General features: G+C 35.3%; 1 protein-coding gene across 1 annotated transcript in view; it reads right to left on the bottom strand.

Annotated features, from left to right (window-relative positions):
* Positions 1-1,803: 1,803 nt before the first annotated feature.
* The window catches only part of LOC142350538 (uncharacterized), a 32,074-nt gene continuing 9,761 nt past the window's right edge, over positions 1,804-24,116 (bottom strand). The window contains exons 3-4 of the mRNA XM_075402387.1: positions 2,329-3,301; positions 1,804-1,813 (exon numbers count right to left, since the gene is read on the bottom strand). Of these exons, the coding sequence (XP_075258502.1) occupies positions 1,804-1,813; positions 2,329-3,301 (983 nt within the window). The remainder of the gene's footprint in view (positions 1,814-2,328; positions 3,302-24,116) is intronic.

Here is a 24,116-nt window from a genome sequence, read left to right as displayed (position 1 = left end):
CATACAAAATATAAACAACACCTTTTTTGTGTTTATTATGTAAACAAAACAAACAAAAATTTCAATATATGACGCAAAGTCTAAATCTGTTGTTTTGTTGCTAGTATTTTTGGCAGAGTTCCACTCGTCGTTATTTTGTCGGATTATTCAACTTCTGTAAAAAAAATTTTTGTAGCTGAACCATGCGGTCCCAGCTAATAGTTGCTTAGTACAATCGTTTAGCAAGAGTTTGGATGATAAACTCCGGATAATCAGCTGGGAAAATTGTTTCGCTACTTTTTTGACAATTTTTTATTCAGTTTTATATGCGCACACAAATAAAATTGCAGTTTTATTTGTTTTGAATGGAGATTCAAAGCAAAATTTTTAGTATCAACTGCTAACAACGGTTCCCTTTGTTCCTGATATCGTTTGTGCTAGTTACATTAAAGTCATTCTATTGCAGACGTTCGCAGGCCATTCCTACATTTAGCTTTTCTGTTACATGAAAAAAGATGAAATTGAGCTCATTTTAATCAGTTTCAGCTTTAGCATTAGTTCCTTTCTTACTTAGCCCAGAGGATAAAAATTAATTAGATATTTTTATTGAATCCAGCTATACATATTTCGTCATTTTCCCCCTTTTTCTTGTTTTTTCCTAGTTTATTTTCAGTCTCGTAAACTAAAATGGTTTCCATGCTGCCACAGTCTCTAATGTGCACGCCATTATTAATGTATTTTTTATGTTAAAACATCGGTCACTGCCTTTTCTCTCAAAAAATGTTTGGTGATAAAACAGTAGTTGATGGAAACGAAGAAATATACTCCAGGCAAAACGCTGATACAGTTTAAGGCAATCTGTGGCAGAGGTATCCAGCAAAATGAGGAATTTTCTCAAGCCAGAAAATTGTGTTTTTTTTTGGGACTAAGTGGACTCAGAGGGGTATGTGTTCCTTAACCGGTAACGAAATGAAACAAAAGGTTGCCTGAAATTGGCTTCATTTTCCTTTTGCTTCAAAACAACGATCTGTAATTTAATGCAAGTAGTTTTCTCATATAAAATATAAACAACTTTTTTTGCGTTTATTATGTAAAAAACAAACGAAAATTTTAAATTATCATTTCAACCTTTATTCTATTGTTTTTGTTGTTAGCATTTTAGGCAATTTTCTACTTTCTTTGTTATTTTTTGGGGTCTTCAAAATCTGCAAAAAATTTTTGTATGTGAACTATGGGGTCCCAACTAGTGGCTGCTTTGCAATCTTGTTTACCAATATTTTGTATGATGGATTCTAGATAATCTGATATGAAGCTATTTTTTGAAACCATTTTTCTTCAAGAAACCATTTGGCTATGAATCAAGATTCAACACGCCATTGCCCCCGCATTTACATCGAAATTTTGGCCGGGGGGAATTTCTCAAAGGTCTTCCTATTGCAGCCCAATGTTGCATCTCAATTTTGGTCTGGTGGTAATTTCTCAAAAGGCCTCCCCATTGCAACCCATTGCAGCTTACTCTTACATCGCAACTTTGGTGGGGTCAATTCGTCAACAGTATTCCTATTGGGGTGTGGGGGGGGGGGGTTAAATTCACAAATTTCCTCCCATTTTAGCCCTCTCTTGCATCGCAAATTTATTAGGGTTGGGGGGGGGGGTTAAATCCTCAAAAGTCATTCCATTGCAACCCATTCCAGCCCAAACTTGCATCGCAACTTTGGACCGGGGGGGGGGCGGTAGTTCCTCAAAGGTACTCTCATTGCAGCCCCAACCTTACATCATCCCCCCTCGCCCAGACAAAATTACCACCCTCATGCTTACATCAATTTACCCCCTTCTACAAATTAACCAGCACCATTAGTAAAAAAAATGAAAGTAATTTAGGAAGGACATTCATCCCGGGTAATAAGTGGCTCTATTGGATCATTTATTTGTATAATACTGCACTATTTGTGATGAAAAAATTTTTTTCCTTGAGTGTGAAGAAATTGTCTTTATTTTTTCTTGGTCAGGATTGTCAGTGGATTTGTCTGATCATCTTTGCTGTTTTAACTGTTTCATTTTTTGGTTCAAGCCAAACCAAATAACATAAGAATACAATGAACTGAAGTCCAACAATCAAACCTGTCATTTACGTATTAGGTCAGATACGGAATAAAGATGGAGTAAGAAAAAAATAACTTGAGATTATCGTTTTAAAATATATCGAATAAGAAGTATTTTTGGCTGGACCAAATTTAGTTATATAAACGGCTATTTATCAGTTCTCTAACGTATATGCTCAGAGCAGAAGCGAATTAACAAAATTATTTTTTAAAATGATAATTTAGTAAAAGATGTAAAAAAGCAAACCTTTCCATTAGCCAGAGCGACCACGATTGCTTGTTTTTGTTGTTTGTTTTGATCACAAATCCAATATTCCACAGACCCCTCGTGCTTTCATCCCAGTTTTGGAAGGAAGTGTAGGGGTGGGCCCTCTGGAACATGGGCTGACAAGGGTGCTGAGACTGGAACCGATGCAGCAGCCAGTAGTTATCCCCGCAACCCTGGCCTCGATATGGAATGCTGGGAACCCGTCCATACAACACGAAGCAAGACTCGGAAATTTGCTCAATTTTGTGAACTTTGAATCTGTTCACGCGGTATAAGAACATGGAAAATAACCGGTCGATGCAATAAAGGAAAATAAAAGGCAGGTTGAATCTGTAACATAAGGGATGTGAATTTTTTCGGACCATATCGTACATAAAAGCAAAACCCGCAAAAGAGTGTATTGCCATGGCAACCGAATAGCTTTTGTACAACATCCAATCAGCCCGGCTTAGCGGCATTAATATACAAAAACACAAAACTGATAAACACAAACGAAATATTTCGTCATATGTGAAATAAACAACTGTTTCGTTTATGTAAGATTTAAAAGTCCGAACGCACGGATCCCAAAATTCGTTGAAATCGAACCCGTCTGTCATAAGCTTCAAAGGGGTCCCGTCGACTAAACTGGGCAAAAATATCAGGGCGCAGTGAACAACAACAACAAAACCGTTCAACCAAATTCCCGAAAATTTGTGGATTTGTAAGTTTGCATGGCGAACATCGCCGCTTACAAATCGGGGCAGCGCTTCCTCGATAAAGTTGGGAATCATCCACATTACGGTCACGAAACTCATATTCAAGGAGACAATCAAAGTCCGAGCCGTCAAAATCCAGAACCAGTTTGTTAGCCAGTCCCCCCATTTATCGTCTAGATCGGGAATGTAATTTCTGGACCCCCGTTTTAGCAACAGGTCACCGTCCGTTTCTGTAGTCCACAGTCTGTCCCCGACTGTGACAAAGAGGGAAAAAATGGAAAGAGCCCAAAATAGCCCATAATAGGAAAAACGTCTGGGAACCCAATTTCCTCTGTTCGAAAACATCCAGGTGCATGTTCTAAATGGGCTATATTTTTTGACCAACAAGTTTTTAACACCAGCCATTATTTTAAAAGTTTTAAAACTTCTTTATTTTTCTTGACGTAAGCGAAGCTAAAGTTTGAGACAAATTTTTGTATGATATACAACAATTTCTGCGGTTTGGTGGTTAAATGACCAAATTAATCAAAACTTTTGTGATGTAAAATTGCTGAAGAACAAAAAAATACTGAACCAATTCGAAAGCGGGTTGGTCTTACAGTTCGTTTTACAATATTGAGTGAAAAATAGCGGTCGAGAGAAAAATTACTGTAGCATAATGTGAGATAAAAAGCATCACAGTCTGTATATAAATACATTTTTCAAACAAAAAAGAAGTTTCTAAAGTAGTTAAATATCATATTTATCAATTTGAAGCTGTATATGCAAATAACTACTATCGACAAAACGCTATTTTTATTGACGAAAATTTAACTACGCGGTTTCAACTTTGATTAAAGCGATAGTTTTCTGTTCTGTAATTACAACGGACTGGAACGGCGCCTGGCTTTTTTCTATACAGTTTTTATTAGTCTCAGTATAATTAACAGTACTAATTAATTTTGATTACAAGCTTTAAGAATGCTGCATTGTGACGATATTTTGTTCTTTAATTAGTCATGACTTGATCACCTCAAAAATTATGCTTGAAAAACTTCAAAAAATTGTGCTTGAAAAAATTATGCTTGAAATCGCGACCCACAAATCCATGAACCATTTATGGATCCATGTAAAGAATAAGAATTGTTCCAGCACAATAATAAGAAAACAATTCCGCGCAACTTTAAAGGGTATAATATAAATTCGAAAACCCAAAAAATACATGGATTAGAATTTTACAAGAAATTACAACCAATGTCAGAAAACATAACTCACCAAACATCCTATCGTGAAAATAAAGATGTTTTTCAATAATGTGTGAAAAAAAAACTTTGAATATTTTATGGTGATATCTCAGCAGTTCAAACGATTTAAATAACATAAAATAATCAGCTGGCATTCACTAAGCTCTATCCCAGAACTTTAGTCATCTGATGTTGAAGGAAAGAGTATTTTTCGAATTTAAAAAAAAATTGATCATGTTTCTACTTCTGCTTGTTTTTTATATGTCTTACCAGCTATCTGAAGTCCTGTAAGTTAAGTATGCTGCAAATATTTGATTGACGCATTTGGTTCTGAAAACACAAGTAAGAAAGCTAGTAGAAGAATTTGAACTGGGTTTTCAATTTTTTTCAGTTCTTCCGAATGTAATTGTCATTTTAAAGCGTTTGAGTTCATAGTGCCAATAAACATTTGATTTTAGTGCTCTGTTTATGTGTTAGTTTTAACATATAAATGTTCCGACTCGGAGGAATTTGACAGTAAGAATAAGCTTTCATTTCTCGTTTTTTTTTTTTAAAAAAGTAACTTGTGGGATTGTTTTTTGATGAAATCTAGCTCTATTTTTCTCTTCTTCAAGATTTTTTGCTACGTTTATATGTTTTCACTCTCACTTCAAATCAAATTTGTTCTTTCTTCCATTCAATTTTTTCACTGAGTTAGTTTCCTTTTTTATGGGAGAATTCAGTTGCATAGATTTTGATCACAATTTTGCTGAGAATTTGAAGCGAACTGAAGATATTGTAGCCTAACTGAATTTTTGTTGAGGGTATTTTTAGAGTACATAAATCTTAATCAATACAACAAATTTACAATAACTAAATTTCCAATATGTTTTAGAGTACATATTAATTACAGAGATCAAAACATTTTTTTAAAAAAGTTTCTTTTTCAAACTGTTTTTGGTTTCTTTCTTGTTTAAATTTATGTTAGGGCACAAAAGATCTATGAAGTTATTGCCGCTTTTTTCTGGTAATGCGATACCTAAATTAAAAATTTGGATCTTTTCCGTTTGTGCCCCCCCCCCCCCAGCTTAGTGGGTGCATTTTATTTACAACCCCCCCCCCCCCCCGACGCACGTGCCATATTTTCACATAATGATTTACCATGTAATGACAAGTGCTCTGTACATGGGGGGAGTAAAACGTACTGGGGGGGGGGGGGGCACAAACGGAAAAGATCCAAAAATTTATATGCAAAGGGCGTCAATTCGTCTTGTTTATCAGATAGAGGAAGAAAAACAAAAAAAAGACGCTTGATACTCTTCTTAAAAGATTATGGTGTGATCAGCATTGAATATGAGAAATTTTTGAATCACATATTAGATGACTATATGTTGAAGTTTGGAAGTTGTTTGTGCTAAGGAGAATGTGATTAAGGCGCGGAAACTAGCCCCAGTTGTACTCCATTAGTTTTTTGTTAAGTTCGACCTCTCGATTTGGGCGTCTGACTAGACTGCCGGGTAATTGCCTTCGCGGGAACCGGGAACGGCCTATTTTTCAGGTCTCAGTTGCGGCGATTAAGTCTTGATTGTCTGTTTTTGATCAACTCTGGTCTTTCAAATAACAGTTTGACATTTTCATTACCTTCATATATCGATGGAATTTTTATATTTTTTATATTTCCCACTATTTCAGGCAGTAAATATTGCACGCATTATTTGATTCCGAAAAATCACGTGATTGTTAACAGTTGCGCATGAACAATTGTTGTTGATTATCATTGATTATCACTGTTGTTTTCTACCACATTACCGCCCTAGACGAACTCCGACGCTTACCTTGCAAGAATCTTGCAAGAGTTCGACGCTTATCTTGCAAGATTCTTACATATCCGACGGCTATCTTGCAAGATCTTGCAAGAATCTAGCAAGATCTTGCAAGATGGTGCGTAATCTTACATGACTCTTGCAAGATTCTTGCAAGATTCTTGCAACAAGATAGCCGTCGGTAATAGACTAGGGGGGGGGGGGGGGGTAGCACAACGAAAATTGGCAAGGTTTGCGGTGATTTCAGAGATTGTTTGCAAGGGTATAGTGTCCATACCTTTATGACTTATTCTAGAACACCAATAATTTCAAAACGCAGTCATTTCATAATTCAGAAAAAGACTTCTCATAACTAATGATGCTCGCGCACTGTCTTTCCGCACCACGGATTTTTCAGGAGATTATCAAGCGTCCACTTTCGTTTTTTCTCTAAATCTATCTGATGAACAAGAAAAATTGACGCTTTTACATAAAAATATAACATGGCTGTCATATGACCAGGAACGAGCTGCAATAACTGCACAGACCTCCTGTGTCGAAATACAAACGAAAAGAAGAAACCAAAAAAACCATTTTGAAAAATAAAACATTTATGCAAGCTGTTGTGACGTTTGTAAATGACATAGACTATGTACTCTGAAATTTCCCTGAGTAAAATTCACTTTAAGATATATTCAATTGACCTCAATTGCTCCGCTTAAAATTAGTAAAAATCAGTTGGAGAGAACGGAAAGGTCATTTTGAGAGTGATGTAAACAAATTGTGATCAAAAATTATTAACGCAAAATCTCCGAAAAGAAAAAAAAAGACGTCACACAGTCAACTCAGGGACAAATTTGAATTAATGGAAGAACAAAGTTGATTTGAAGTGAGCGTGAAGATTGTAACAAAAATCTTCAAAAAGAAAAAGAATCAGAGCTGGATTTTAGCTGAAACAAACCAACCGATTGAATGGAACATTAAATGACGCTGAATCTGTCATGTAGAACAACAAAACATTACGAACCAACCAGACAAACATATTTTCACAAATCAAGAGCAAAAACACAAAAAGAAGTTGATCGGCGTGTTAAATATGCCACTTCTGGCATCCGCATGTTAACTACCAAGTTTTTTTAAACCAAAAGTAATTATGCACAAACAAAAAACTTGGTATATAAAAAACCTGCTTAACACATAGCAGCCAAGCAAAAGCGGGCAAGACAACAAAAACATTGAAACACGAGAAATTAGAGATGAAGGCTGAGTATTTGCTAAATCTTCTTGATATAAAAATCCTCTGAACCCGAGTCGAGGTCTCAGATTATGTCCAGACAACAGCTCTGGTCACAGGACTGCTAGGTCTGATCATGAGACTGGAATTCGTCTGGACAAAAGTATGGCAAATCTGGCCATAGTTCATCAACTTGTCTGCGAATAAGTATGATAAGTCTGATCATGAGTCCGGAGACTGTCTGGATATCAGTCTAAAAAGTCTGGTCATAGTTCTGCAATTTGTCTGCGAATAAGTCTGATAAGTCTGATCATGAGTCCCGAGACTTATACATGAGTTCTGAACATTAGTCTAGAATCTGTCTGGACTATCTGTGCCCTAGATAAAAACTGTTTTGAAGCGGAAAAATTTATTACTTTAGTAAAGTTTTTACGGAACACAAATTTTAGTTTAAAAGATACGAAAAATGAACAGCATTTAAACCAAGCAATTTAGAAACAGTCGTAAATAGAGCAATCCTAGATTTTAACAGCAATTGAAGATCACAAATCAATCATGCTCAAAATCTTTTTGGAAGTGTTATCAAATGCATTTTCTCAACGAAAATTAGACAAAACAATTTGTTCACAACAGAATCGATTTGAAAACTCATAGATTGCTATTTGGGAGGCACAAAAATAGCGCCTAAAAAGCGGTTTGGTTGCTGAAAACACAACTCAGTCATTAAAATTTGAGAAAAGATAAGATTTTCAGCATTCAGTCTTGAATAACTTTCCCACAAATATTTTCAGAACTTAAACTAACAATTTCATAGAAGACCGGCTTGCGTGAGAAAGAATGCGCTATTAGTCACTAATTTTATTTCCCAATTGAAAGAAAAAAAATGAAAAACTGCAAAACATTCAGATCCTGTTTGAATAATTGAAGAATTTGCCTAAACATACCTTACCACTGTTTTAAAACAACCGTTCATCATGGTCTTGGTACGATGATATTGTGACTCATATTAACCGGTTATCAACACAAACAATCTGATTAAACAAAATTTATAGATCAAGCAGTGAGCATGGTGTCATTTTCGGAGGTTTAGGGTCGAAAATCGTTAATAACTTCTAAAATAATGAACCAATCAAAACGAAACATAGCTCAATAGATCGCACATAAAACGCGCATAAAACTATATAAACCATGACTGGTTTCCTTTAAGTACTTAGGAAATCAAAGCCGATGATCATTCAGCCAATATGCTCTTTTTTCAATTGGTACCAAACGCTCGTTCGGTTATAGTTTCCCGAAGGGTGCATCAAAAGCATTCACCACAGTCTTAAAATTTTGGTGTAATAATTTCGCAAATCATATTAACCGCTATCAACATAAACACTCTGATTAAAGAAAAATTAAAGATCAAGCGTGAGCGTGTGGTCATTTTCAGAGGTTTGGGGTTGAAAATTGTTAATAACTTCTCAAATACTAAACCAATTAAGACAAAAAATAGCTCATTAGATTGAACGTAAAACGGGCATTAAAATCGTATACACCATGACCTGATTTTGTTAAGTACTTAGGAAATCAAAGCCACCATGGCCACCGAGCATTAAGTCACCATGGCCTCTTTTCAATAGTTACGAAGCGCTCTTTCGGTTACAATTTCCCGAAGAGCACACCAAAAACTGTAACTTGTTGACTGAGCTGACAAGATTGTCTGGGTTGTCTGGACAAAACGACTTGTTGAATGAATTGGCTGGATTGTCTGTGTTGTCTGCGTTGTAATGACATTTTGAGCTGAAAAAAACATGAAAGTGACAATAAAATCGGAAGACCTGAAAAATATTTCAAATTTAAAACACTAAGCGGACAAATATACCGCAGTTTATTCATCAGCTAGTGTAACGAAGGTCTATCCGTGGTCGGACCGTATTTTACCGCATCTGGCCATATGCCTCGCGGGCCATGGCCATGCCTCAGCGGTGTACCGAAGTGTGCTACACTCAGTAACACTATTTGATAATCTTAGTGCTATTTTGAGAATTTACGTTATAGTGCGTGAAGCACAAACTTGATTTGGACAAAGTCCATTTTAACGTGTGAACAAATTATTAAGTAGTTTTGAATAAGCTACTATTTTAAGACCACTAACTCAAACTAAAACTACCATGACGTGATATTGTCACGCCACGTATAAAACCCAACTTAACCTTGGTAGCTCTGTCGACACTGTTATCTCTATCCAATAGGATACTAGATAACCACGTGTCCGCAAGTATAAAAGAAGCTCGCACGCTCAACCACTACGCACACTCTCTCTTCACTTCAACACTCTTTGGCCCCTGTTAACTTCTGATTTAAACCAAACTCCCGTATTGCTCCCTTGCTAAATCTCAGCTTACTTGAGATATTTTTCTAACTTAGAATAATTTGTGACTTGTTCTTAACTAAGAACTTTCTATGTTAGAAAATATTAACTTAGCACGATTTTGGATATCAGGTAAGTTTAACTTAACTTCTCTAAGTTATAATTTAACATCTCTTAAACTCTATCTAATTTACAAGTTAACTTAGAATAATTCAACCTGTGCTATCTAGTGCTATCTCAACCTTAATAACTTTAACTATTCTGTCCCTTAATGCTCGGTTCATCTTTGATGCTGTTTAACATAACTTATTAATTCATATTTGCATTTAACTTTCTCTAGTACTTAACTATATACCAAGAGTAGAACTAGGGGTTGAACTCTCAAGTTATACATGTGGTCCCGCAATTAACCCCGTCGTTTTAGTATCTAATGTACGGACCAACAGTATAAATGGTGGTACCAGAGAGGCTACTTCAATTTAACATGTTTATTTAAACTATCAGAGAAGTCTGCCGAAATTTAACTTGTTCACTTATTATAGAGAAGCCATTAAATTAACTTGTGTAATTTATCTATTCAAAGGGCTTCTAACTTAAATTCTTATTTGGATTAGAATTAAACTATTCCTCTGTCATAAGTAGTTTTAATACAATAACTTCAGTCCTTTAAACAATGACCAGTCCTGGTGGTAGTACTCCTCCACCTGCCGTTACTCCCCCACCTGAAACTCCCATAACATATCCAAATTTTTCACTTGTATCTTTTTCAGGCAATGATCCTAATCAGGATGCCACTTCTTTTTGGAACTCTGTAGAAAACAAAATACTCTTTTCACTAGGAACTAGGCCTACAGCACCCGCTGCACAAACTAGCTATGATAAAAGGCAACAATCCTTATTCGGCTAACTTTTAACTGATACAGCACTAGAATGGTTGGAAAGTGAAGTCACAGATGCTACAGATTGGAATACTTTAAAAGATGAACTTATAAAAAGATTCACAGACTGTAGAGACCAATTTAGATTTAGACTTGAGGTTGAGAACACATTCAGGCAGGAAGGAGAATTAATAAAAAACTATCTACATAGAATAAAGAGTGGAGCTGATAAAGGTTGGCCAGAAAAGATACCAACAAGTATTGAAGGTGATGACAATATAAGAAGGGAGAAAGAAATCCAACAAAGACAACGAAGTCAGAAATACATAGATTTTGATATAAGAGGACTAAGACCACAAGGTTTAAAACGCAAAGCGCACGAGAAACTCATTGAGAATCCTTCAATAACTTGGACACAGTTTGTTGATCACTTAGTCGTAAAAGACTTAACATTTTCTGTAACAACAGAGTCTAGTGGAACTACAGGAATAGATAAACTTGAAACACTCGAGAGCAAAATTAATGATTTAACCAGTCTTTTCAAAAGCAACGAAGTGAATGCTATAGATACTTCTAGGCCTAGAGACCCAAACATAAAAGGCAGACCTAACAGTACTAGATTCTGTGATTATTGCAGAAGCAATGGTCATTCCATCTCTAGATGCACAAATAAACAGATAGATGATAGCATAACAAATTGAGAAAGAACTTGTTGAACCAAGAAGGCCAAATATAACATTCTCTAATGATTATAGAAAAAATAACCGAGACAATACAAGATTCAATGGTCCCAGAAACCAAGGCTAACAACCAAGAGGTGGCTAATCAAACTATAATCCGGTTCAACAAGCCTAACTATCAACAACAAAATACATCTTTTAACAGTTATGGCTGAATCACTAAACCATACGAACAAACCTTCCCTCAGCAAAACACATATAGAGATAATGAACCAACTCTTGAACAACAATCACCATCACCACAACAACAGCAACAGCCACAACATATTGCTAGCTTCTATACACCAAGTAGAAATAACAATCTACAACAAAGACAATCAAGACCTAACAATATTCAGCAACAACCAAATCGTATAAGTTTCGTTGAAGGTGACGATGACTACGTAAATGCTATAGCAGACTTCTTTCCTGTAAACTTTTGAAGTCTCCGAACGCTACTAAAGAAAGTAGTACTAAGTCAAGATTTTGTCTCAACTTATATCACTTTGCCACCGGAGATTAAAAATAATAGTGGTTTAGAAGTAGAGTTCATGATTGACCCAGGATCAACTTGCACTATCATCAATCATCCTACATACCTTGCTCTAGTAAACCTTGGACAAAATTTGCATTTACAAAATACAAATTGTGATTCAAAAACATATAGTGGTTCATCAATCAGAATGCTTGGCTACACAACTATTCAATCTAGCTTTGAAACTGACAGAAAATATACAGTCCCCCATAAAGTGTCCGTTACTAAAAAGCAGAGACAGAACATAATAGGTATTGATTTCTGTCATTTGTTTTTAAAAGCACTTCACTTCGATATCCCCGCAGTAGAATTAAAAACTGAAAGGAATTTAATTTGCTACGGCTCACTCAACAATGAGAAAGATTATCCATACATAACTAAAATGACTGCTTTAAACATAGCTCAACCGATCTTTCTGCAACAGAAAAGTACACAACTGTACAAGCAAAAGCACCCCAGTCAAGCCTTATTTCCACCAGGAACATATTTCATGCCTCATATTATCATATTAATGTTGCAAAATCTGACCTAGTCTTTGTGAACACACTTTGTCCACAACCTGAAGAATTTCTACCCATATTCATGGAGAATCAAAAAAATCACCCAATACAGATAAATAGAGGAATAATAGGTTATGCTATGTGTGATATAACCGACAAACCTATACAAAGATACAATATCAAAAACTGTGCCGAATTTACAAGTACAATACTAAACGAAAGTGAGGACTATAACAGTTGCATCATACTGAACACAGTAGTAAACAATTTACAAGAAGGACTGGAAATTCAAACTAATTCTTGCATTAGATATGTAGATTTTCGTACTCAATCTATATTTGACTCTAATATGCCTATAGCGCACACGATATCCTCAGATGCAGAAAAGAGAAAAGGTTTTGCTAACACAATCTCCAAAAGAAAACCCCTATTAAAGGACTACTGTAAAAGTAGAAACTGTGATATAGGTGACATAATAACTTTCAGAGCAGATCATAACTTAGTATATAATCTCATCACTAAGGCTAATCATTATGAGAAGCCAACAATTGATACAATCAAAACAACGCTACTTGCTATGAGAGATCATGCACTAGGACTAAATTTACGCTGTATATCGATGCCAAAAATAGCTTGTGGTTTAGACGGAATGGGTTGGAGAGAGATATCTTCTCTAATTGAACAAACATTTAATAATTCAGGAATAACTATCAATGTGTATACAAGCAAAGATGATATTGATAAACTACAAAAGTAGAAACTAATACACTTGAACAGGAAGAGGTGCTCGAGATTATTGAAATCGAGTTAATAAAAAAATGCAAAGAAGATGAAAAAGAATTAGCTACAGACTTCTCTACCGAAGCCAAAGAATTATGTAGACCTAGAGTCAATGACCAGTTTCCTAAGTTTAAAGATAAACTACAAAGCAGCCGAATCATAAATAAAGCAGTTAGTGATTTTGTAATTAAGCAAAATAGAAATACAGGTCAAGACAGAGAGTATCTAGAAAAGTTCTTAGATAATTTTGATTTCACGCAAAGTGATTTGACTGATGATGGATTGTTTGAGTTGATAGAAATACAAGTTCAGGATAATGATGTCTATTCACATCATAAGTATGATATTGGCAGAACTAAGCATAAGTTCCATTTACCCCTAAAGAAAGACGCAACCTTTAAAAGCAACGACCAAGCAAAATACCCATTCATCTCAGAGATAAATTAGAAAAACTAATGGATGAATTAATTCAAGCAGGGATAATCAGAGAGCTCAATTAGAACGATGATATGAATAGTTGGTTTGTCAATCCCGTTATCATATTACCTAAGAAGGATTATGTAAAACTAGCCATTGATGCTAGATACCTAAAATCTATTACTGATACAAGTAATTCTAATTGGCCACTCGAACCACTAAACGTTCTAATGACAAGAATAACCGGAACTATATTTAGAAGTAGTGATTTATCATCGGCTTATAATCAAGTACCACTAACTGAAGATACACAAAATGTAGCAAGTTTTATTGTAGGAGGCAGACAGTACACCTATCAAGTAGGATTTTATGGTCTTAAGACATTACCCAGTTTCTTTAGCAAACTAATGCGTTATGCATTTGGACCTCTTATAAAACGTAAACAAGCCATAACATATATAAACGATACTTTATTACAAGCTAAAGATAAACAAGAAATGTTCACTATAGTAAAAGAGTATCACTTTTTGCTTCGAAAGGCAAACCTTAAAGCAGCCCCCGATAAAACAATGTTTTTCTTACGAAAAGTGAGATTTCTAGGACATGTTATATCTAAAGACGGACTATCGCCTATTGCTTCGCGCATAGATGAACATTCACATAGATGCAAAACCTCTATATGACTTAACTAAAGATACAACGTTATTCAATTGGTTACCAGAACACGAAAAGGTATTCATTAGACCTTAAACAAAGATTCTGTCACGACATTTTTAACGCACTTCCTTCTAATGACTATCCCTTTCATATACATGCTGATTCATCTAATTGAAGAACAGGTTGTGTTCTTATACAAGATTTTCCTGATAGAAAACGTATGATTTCAGCAAACTTGAGAGTATTTGATAAAGCTGAACAAAAGATGTCCCCTCAACATAGAGAACTATGCGGAATAATATCTGCATTACAAACATATGAACTTTATGTTATTGGATCCCCTTTTCCAATTTACCTATATTGTGATCACAGACCAATTCTATTTCTTTGGTCACGACAAGGACAAATGTCACATCGTTTCATTAAGTATCAAGTTGTAATACTTAAGTTCAAAAACTTGCAAATTATATACACTGAAGGCAAAAACTTAGCGTTCCCCGACATTCTTAGCCGAAGCGTTTCTTTAGCAGATGCTAAACTTTATCAACTAGAACACAAAGTAATACCTAAGGATATAAAGTTTCATATTAACGGAAAAGAAGTTAACTATTCTGTATTGCATCAAGACGATAAGGACGCAACAGCTAACGACTGTTATCCAATTATTGCTCAAGTCAAAGCCGAAAGAAAGAAACTTATTAATATAAATGATGAAGGTGACTTTAGCGTAGATGATGCACCAGACTACATAAATGAACACTGTAATGCTATACACAGTTTCTCTGATTGTTTTCACTACGGCACACAAATAAATCAAATAAAGAAATTAACTTCAGAACTATCTAGCGAGTATGATAATCACTACTATTCCGAGATAGAAGAAATAGCTGAAATAAGTGATGACCGAGAAGGTTATGATGACCAAGATTGGTTAGATCTAGTAGAAGGAAATATTGAAAATTCACTTATTGAACAATTAGAATCTGCTAAAGCCGACTACATCAGACGGACAAAAATTAAGAAACTTATTGAACCAAAAGCTTTTCAAAACATCTCAGAAAAGGATGTCCACACAGATACATTAGATTTTATAGCTGAGTTTACAGATTTTGCAAAAAACGCTAATCTTGACACTGATAAAATTCTTGAAGAACAAGTAAACGACTCCGTGATAGACAAAGTTAGAGATTGGTTAAAAGTAGGCAAAGCTCCAAAAAAGGACTACATTATTAAACAATCTAAAGCACTACAAACCTACAGAAATAATTTCAACTTGTTGTTTTTAGAGATTCAATATGATTTACTCTGTTAATCCGAACCTTGTGAAGACGGCTCTTTTGACATTAGGATATGTGCACCACTTTCACTATTTACAAAAATATTCGAATTCGCACATACGCATGAACTTAGTGGTCATAGAGCAGAAAGCACAACTTACAATAGAGTTAAGCGATATTTCTATTGGCCCGGTATGTTTAAATGGATTGAAATGTTAATGTTAGATTGCTTAAGTTGCCAAACTAATAAGTTAGCACGCAAAGATTTGAACGAAGCACCCTTAGAACCATGGGGACAATTGGAAGCTATACCCCTACATACACTTCATATTGATCATAAAGGTCAACTACGACCACTTAGTAAAGGAAATAGATTTTGTCATGTAATAGTCGACGCTTTCTCTAGATTCATACAAGTATACCCTAGCAAGAATGCCGAAGCTTTTGAAACGGTAAATCAACTAGAGAAATTTATAACTACATTTGGTATACCGCAACAAATAGTACATGATAACGGCAATGCTTTTATTAGTTATGATTTCGTTCACTACACAAGCGAAATGAGAATTACACTGTGCCCTCCCCCCGAACCGCATATTCACAGTGGACTAACAGCAGAGTAGAAGTACAAAATAAACATTAGACTAATTACCTAAGACATTTTATTAGTAAAAGTGGATCTAATTGGTCCGAGTACACTTGTAAATTTGCATTTTGACACAATACTGCAGTAAACTACAGTACGGGATATACCCATTATGAAATACTATTCAGAACAAAACCGCAAATACCCTTATCACTAAAGTTAGGACTACAACGAGATAATCAAAAGAAATGCACATCAGAGTATTGTAGTAATCTACCAGCACACTCGCATAGTGAAGAAACCTGTAATAACAAAAAGATAGAGAAATTGTTACAAAACAGATTATCTAACGAAATGTTAAAACGAGAAAATTTATTTAAAACTATATAATCGAATACCTACACTAAATGTAGACAAACTACGAATAAAGCACACAAGTATAGAAATAGATTTAAAATCGGAAAGCCTATACCTGAAGGTAGAAAAGTACTACTATAAAATCACTCTAAAGGACTACTAAAGTCCAAAAAGCTACAAGAGCTACGCTCAGGCCCTTACACTGTGCAACGAATGCTAACTAAAACTACATATGAAATACAACATGATAAAACAAATGGGACGAAAACCGTGCATTGAAATCATATAGTACCTTATTACCCGAAAGAAGAAAAAATACAAGAGTTAGTTGAGAACTATGTAGTTCCAGACGACACGGATGATTACTATACTCAATATAATGAGCATAATATATCCAAATCTAATGCTTATAGAGGCGCACAACATATTGCTATTTCGCAGTGGCCTTTAGTAGAAACACAATATACTATTAATCCTAGTACAACGCTACAACCAACATTTAACGTTGAGGCTACCCCAACAAAAGATTCAGGCTTTTCTAATTTTCTACCCCCACGCATTTCAACCCCCTACTCTATGCAAAATATGTATTCAACTAACAGCCCACAGCAAGAATATATTTCTACCCCATCTGATAATACTAAAAAATTTAAAGCTACACGCAAATTATTACCCCAAGCATCGCATAATAGCTCCACATCATCACCTCATAATTCTACAACTACAGCTTCACCTAATGTTTCTAATCTACCAGACGCAAATGAAGTATTGAGCAGACCTCAGCGTAATAGAAAAGCACCTACATTCTTTGGTGAACCTATTCCTTCTAACCTGATACATAAACTCAAAAAGAAATAAGACATAAAATCTCCTTTATATGAATAATTTTAGAAGAAAAGCGTACCGTTTAACGCACAAAATACAAACAAAAATAGTATATACAAAACAAAAAGTTACAAAAAAATTATAACTCTCACAAGTCTAAGCACTCACTACTCTTGCTCTGGCATATGTGCCGCGATTAGACTCTTTACCGCCTTTGCCATGAGGGTCTGCGTTTTAAAACACACACACTCCTTGAAATTCCAACTCATCAGACTTAGATAGCTTTCTTGCAATTTGGGTCCAGTGCTGGGGGACCACCATGCAAGACCCAGCGCGAAGAGTTGATTCTCCAGCTCGTTTTATTCCTCCCAATACTGATCCAGATCACCACGCGGCCTCTTATATTGTCTTTGATAGAACAAAAATAGCAAAAGTGCATTCTTTTTTGGATTATTCAATTTTTATTTCTATCTTCCATCTCCCTTCATTTTCTTAAACCTTCTTGCTCCTTTTGCACTACACAAACCCTTATTTAACACATATATTTTGTTCCCAAATTGCCCCGATGGAGGCTTGTACAAGCAGTTAGATAAAAGTCAAAACACTGAAACAAACTTTACTTACATCATTCCCCAAGAAGAATTCGATGATGGCACTTGTAGTTCTTTTTAGCTCCCACGGATAATAACTTCCCCGAGCTCCCAGAAATCCTTGCACATCATCATCAGTTAACACAAGACTATCCGCCTTATAACTGGTGGAGAAAAAGAAAAAAAACTCTTCCGCACCTAACCCAGAAGTGTCTAGGTATATAAAACCTAGATACTGCTGCCTCCTCTTTCTCTCTAAGGCACCAGTAACTGGCTCCCGATTGAAGCCATTAACATTCAGTTTCCACTTAGCAGCGTCTAACTGATCTCGGACTTCTTCAGTCTCCCGCAGATAATTCACCGTGTACCAGTTCATGATAAATAATAAGATTGAATGAAGTAGAAAGAAAAAGGAAATTTAGAAAATTAAAAATATAAACAGAAATGGAATCAAAGAAAAATCAAAAAGATTAAAGAAAGAAAGTTAGAGATGAAGAATCAGAAGGTTAGAGAAATCAGAGAAGATTTAAAGATTTGAGTAAGAGACCAACTGTATAGTATGAACGTTTAAGGCAAAAAGCAAATAGCCCACTCAACACAAATCCTACATAAAGTACGCATTTAATCACTATTGCAAGCTGTTACATACACATAACCTCTATACATGCTCAACACTCATACACTTTCAACCTTTACGCATACCTTTTATTGCAAACTAACGCTGAAAACACATGTTACCCAAAGCAAAGCTAAGTAGAAGTTATTCTCCCATGAGCAAATACCTTATCTAAGTTAATTACCTTGAGTACAGGAATTCGACCCTTGCAAACCATTTAGTCCACGCTAAATCGCATTTAGTCAGGAACACACACTTTAAGCAACCTACATAGTCAACAAATAGATCTAACTTTACTAGCTTAAGGACCCAAAGAATGTTTAAAATAAACATTAGAGCACTTATGAACAAATAACTAACCGCAAATTTAAATCCCCCACGTAAGAATTATGTCACCTAAGCGCAAACCTTACTCAACTGTTAGAAAGAGCTATAGCTTGATGAATTTTCCCGCTCGACATCCCATGCACAACTAGTTCAAACCTTTCTTTAAGTTTAAACTGAAACACCAGAGTAACCCAATTTTCGCATCCGTAAAAAAAAAGAAAATTACAAAACCCCAAGCGAACCGCGATTCGCAGTGCAGTAATTTTGGCACCATTCGAACCGCGACTATTTGTTTTGTGTTTTAAACTGCTTTCCGGGCCAATCGTGACAGCTCCAGTCAAGGCTAGTGATCATCCAATCAGATTTTGAGCAAACAAATCAGAGCACACAAAATTTGGTAACTTAACCCTAAGAAACACTATATAAGAACCTCACCCAAAGTCAAATTCACTTTTCTCAGTTACTTCTTTCGCTCTCGAACTCAACTAAAAACTTAACCCTCTCTCTCCCTCTCTCTCTCCTTCACTCTCTGTCCCAATTTCTATCTTTCTCATTTTGCCCCTTTCAACTAATAAACTTAGAAAACTTAGCAAAGTTTTCAAGCCTTCCAAATTGTGACTACCAGCAAATACTTGTCACAACACATCTCCACAACACATATATCAGGTATCTCACTTCAACATTAATTCTCAAATTCAATTCTCAGTCAGTAACTAGAAAAGGAGTTCATAACCCTTCAGATTGAACATAGTACAGGACTGACAAGTCAGGAAGTTTCTAGATTCTAGCAAATACTACTCATATTGAACACCTTCATCACCAGTTAACCCCCTTAAAGCTAATCAATCCTAATTTATGACCGAAGTCTCATTCGACAAAAACGATACACTTGTGAAAGTTTCTATTAAGGCAAATCAAAAGTTGAAATTCAATAGTGAACTTAACACCTTAACTAGTCGTCAAATTTCTAACGAAGTAAGAACTATAGTGTTCTTTGCTACTAAATCTAACGAAGACCCTATTGCTGTCTTCTGGGGAAAAAATAACCCTCAACAACTTAACAGTTTATTAATCCAAATTCATTCTTCAAGTTTAGTTGATTTAGATATTTCAAATGTCCCTTGTTTGGTTTTAGAACCACCAACTGATCAATGAATACTCCGCTGAACGATTATTGGATTATAGCTTCAAGAACAACCTTCTCAACTTCTTACAGTCCTTATAATATCCCGCAAAAAATCCTAAAATATAACAATAAGTTAGCCACAAATGATCGATCGTATATTTCATATAAAGAAAACATTGTTATTTTCTTCGTTAAAGACCAGTTTGTAAACTTAGAAGTAATTGTTTGTTGGACCCCTAACAAACCAGAACATATTGAAAGCTTTCATTTCCAATTAAACAACAGAGACGATATAGACCTTGATATCATCGAAGCTCCCTTTACTGTAGACCCTTAATCTATGTTACCACTTTCCCTTGAGGCACAAGTTCTTACTGCTCTTGCATACGACCCGCTATCGTATATTAGAATATTCCTCCCATAGAAAATATTGAAATTCGGAAATAAAACTGTAACACTTGACAAGTGTTTTGTTTCTAATCAACAGAGAATAGTTGCATTCTTCGTAACATCAGAGAATAACGCAAAATTTGTCATATTTTGGGTACCATATAATCCCGCTCACGTTCACGACCTAAAATATCAGATGACCTTCACGGATAATATTAACTTGAGTTTGTTAGATGCACTTTATACTGTCTTCGTTTATTAAATGGAAGACGGAGAAATAAAAAAGTCTCCAGCATTAGACGAAGTAATACACCTAAGTTACAAAATGTTTCTTTTCATATTACTTTGCTTAACTCTATTCCTACCTGTAGCAACTGATATTGAGTCTGAAATTGTTCAACTTATTGCAAATTTGGAAATACTCTTCGAATATAACGATTCTCACCCACACTTCATAAAATGTGTCGTAAATAGAAATAATTGTCTACCTGAAGAAATTCCGCTAGAGCCTCCTGAAAAGGTATTAATTTGGTCAAAACGCAACGTCCATATGCCACTATCACTGAATAAAGACCAGTTCTTTAAAGAAAAACTTACTGATAAGAAAGCGCTTTTTTCAAAAGTAGAACATTTTATAACTTACATAAGAAAACCAAATTCGTTCTGTTCAGTTTCTTAAACTTATTGCTATAATACCTCTTGCACTTCTCTGTGTTATAACTGCTTGCTATGCAAAATATATGATCTTTATTATATTTCTTGCTTTATTACTCTTAACGTCTTTCACTGACGACAGACCAATTGAAAAGATGAGTATCTATGAAAACACAGCTCCTAACCTTCATGTTAACCACTTTGACTGCTCAAAAATGATCTCAAACCAGATGTATTCTCTCAACAAAGTAGCACCCTGCGAAATTCGCCCTGATAAAATTAGCACTAATCAAGCACGAGTCACTCTCTACCAAAGAAATTATTTTAAGCTAGAAGCAACTATGTGTAAAGCAACCCAACAGCAATTACGTTGGTTTTGCGATTCTTTTGACTCTAGCGGCATAGATGCCAGACATAATACTATTACTACTTCAGTTACGCTTGATACTCAGAAATGCAAACTTGCAAAGGAAAGAAAAAAGATAAAGTTTCCCCTTCTTCTAATTCAGTAGAATTCGATTTTGACAAATCTTTGTTCTCAAACTTAAACTCAGGCGATGTTGGAACTGGAAACAAAGAATGTAACTCCCGAGGTTGGATTACACATTACACTTATGAAACATATATGCAAAATGTTAGCTTGAATGTAAACCTTAGAGATGGCACAGTTAATAACTGGCAAATTATACTTCTACCTTGTCCTTTATCAGCAGGAGACTGCGATTCTACATCTACTGATCCATTTGCATACACTTGGGACGAACCCAATAATTGTCTTTTCACTATGATTCGCACTTTTGACGCTCAAATGATTGAAGCTAATGACAAATACTACATAGTAAAGGATCCTAAACTTACTTCAGCTCAGTCAGATTTCGACTTACAAAGCTTTATGTTCCAAGTTTTTAATAACCCACAGTCTTTATGTAGTCATCCAAAAATAGTATATCCTACGCCATATGATTCTCTATATATTAGTCTTCGTGACGGTTTCGATATGAATACTGGAGAACCCATTCACAGATACAACTCTGATACCGGTGCTATCACGCTTAAAAACAAATATTATTCCAGTGACAACAAAACAGTTGATACAAAGCATTTTCAAATCTATGAGAATATTGATTTCGAAGCCCATCTTGGAACAAAAATTGACTATTTGCACTTTAATAATCTTTGGCAACTTCAAACTTCTACTCTAGAGTTATTAAGAAATGACTGTGAATTAGAGCGCTCAACTATTCTCAATACTTTAATGATTTCTCATGAAAATCCGCGTTTAGCTGGATATACCTCAACAAGAAACAGATATGTTTATCAAAACAAACGGCAATGTCGCCTGGCTATATAATCGTCCTGAGTTTCATTCAACCTTACAAATTCTTAGTAAGTGCTATAACCGAATACCAATTCTCTATGAAGATGAAATACATTTCGTTGATCCGATTTCTAGACAAACTTTCACCAAAGCCGGAGAACAATTGTGCTCTGATAAATCTTCAAACTTATTTCAACTAGATGTTGACGATGACAATTCATGGGTTGAACTAACCCCACAAATAACAAAAGTAAGAGGACCTGCACTCTTTAAACCACACAGAGTCATTCAGCAAATTGCAAATATAATTACTGCAAGCATTCAGGCTTCTATCTACACATATAAAGAAATGATGGCTTTCTGGAATTCAATAAATTTCAACTCCAATATGAAAGGAGTTCTCAAACACTTTACTAAGTCATTGTTAAATAGCAGAGAATCATTTTCAAATATTTCAGGCACGAATTATTATAACTCTAGAACTATTTATCTAGTTTCATTCTTTTCACTGGACTTCTTTAATAATCAATTTGTTGACACCTTTGGTAAAATACAATATATAATCGAGTGATGCGGAATATTTTTTGCCGCTTTCTGATTCATTAAGCTACTCATCGACATAGTCTTATGCTTAATTCGAGCAATGCAAATTAACAAAATTACAGATGCATCTATTCATTTTGGTAAAGCACTCTTTGCCGCTACATTTGATCTAATGTCAGTTCCAATTCTGACTTCTATCTATCAAGCAATTAATTCAGAGAATGATAACACTGATGAAAATAGAGAACCAACAATGCAAGTTCCAAAATCTGATAATGCTATTACTAGAGAACGAATTATCCAAATTCCATCTTATACAGAGAATACAGGCTTACAAGCTATAGGATTTGAGAATAAAAGTGTTTATCCAAACCTAAATGATGAGAATAATCGAGACGAAATTAGAAACGATGATAACGTTCCTACGTCTCCGGTATAGGATTAGTTCCTCTATCACTCTAATATCATCAAACTATATGATGATCATACAATACAGACTGACTTCATATTTACTACTGATTTACTTTAAAAGAGAACACAAAAAAATAGGAAAAAGAGAAAACTTGCAAAATAACTTCAAAAAATATACTCTTAGAATAGAATAGGAGTAGAGAATACTTGATATTTCAGGAACTTTCTTCAATTCCTAACGAATTGATACCAGTCTTTCAGAAGGAACTTTCAAGTGGTTGGCCCGAATACAATACACAATCATTCTTCTGAACCTCAATCTGGAGTTAAACAACTTGACCGCCTAGTACAACCTACAACTCACGTTACCCCATCTACAACTTTTCTCTCAGCTATCAAGATTTCAGCACTTCAAACTCATGCAACTAATGCAAATACATCAACCACGGTTACATCATCCAAAAAGAGAACTAAAACTGCAGATACCATTGCAACGAAACAACCACGTAAACAATTCATTAGAGAGACATTCAGCCCAGCGACATCGCTAGAAGTAAATATACCCAAGACAAACAGTACGGTACCCAACGTCTTAGCAAACACTACAACTACTTCATCGTCACGACCAAACTTTCTTAATCTTCATCATTACACAACTACCCCCTGCAAGACCGCCTACAAAAACAACACCAAGCTGAGATACAAGCTAAAACCCCCGTTTTTAGTGGACACCCGAACTACGATACGAATTTAATCTACCAGTTGCAACCCAACAACAATAGATTCAATCTCATTGGTTATTTGTCAAATAAAAATTCTTATCTACTAACTAATCACAACCTACATGGACAAACAATACAAGTCCCGTTTGATAATATTACAGCAAATCTCACTCCTCAGCTTGGTACCTTTACTTATCAGGTACAGCAAAACTTTCTGACACAAAGACAACGCTCTCAACGGCTCGAACAA

The sequence above is a fragment of the Convolutriloba macropyga genome, chromosome 12, assembly GCF_964194025.1.
Source record: "Convolutriloba macropyga chromosome 12, txConMacr16.3, whole genome shotgun sequence".
NCBI lineage: Eukaryota > Metazoa > Xenacoelomorpha > Acoela > Convolutidae > Convolutriloba > Convolutriloba macropyga.
This window is presented reverse-complemented; position numbering and strand designations above follow the sequence as displayed.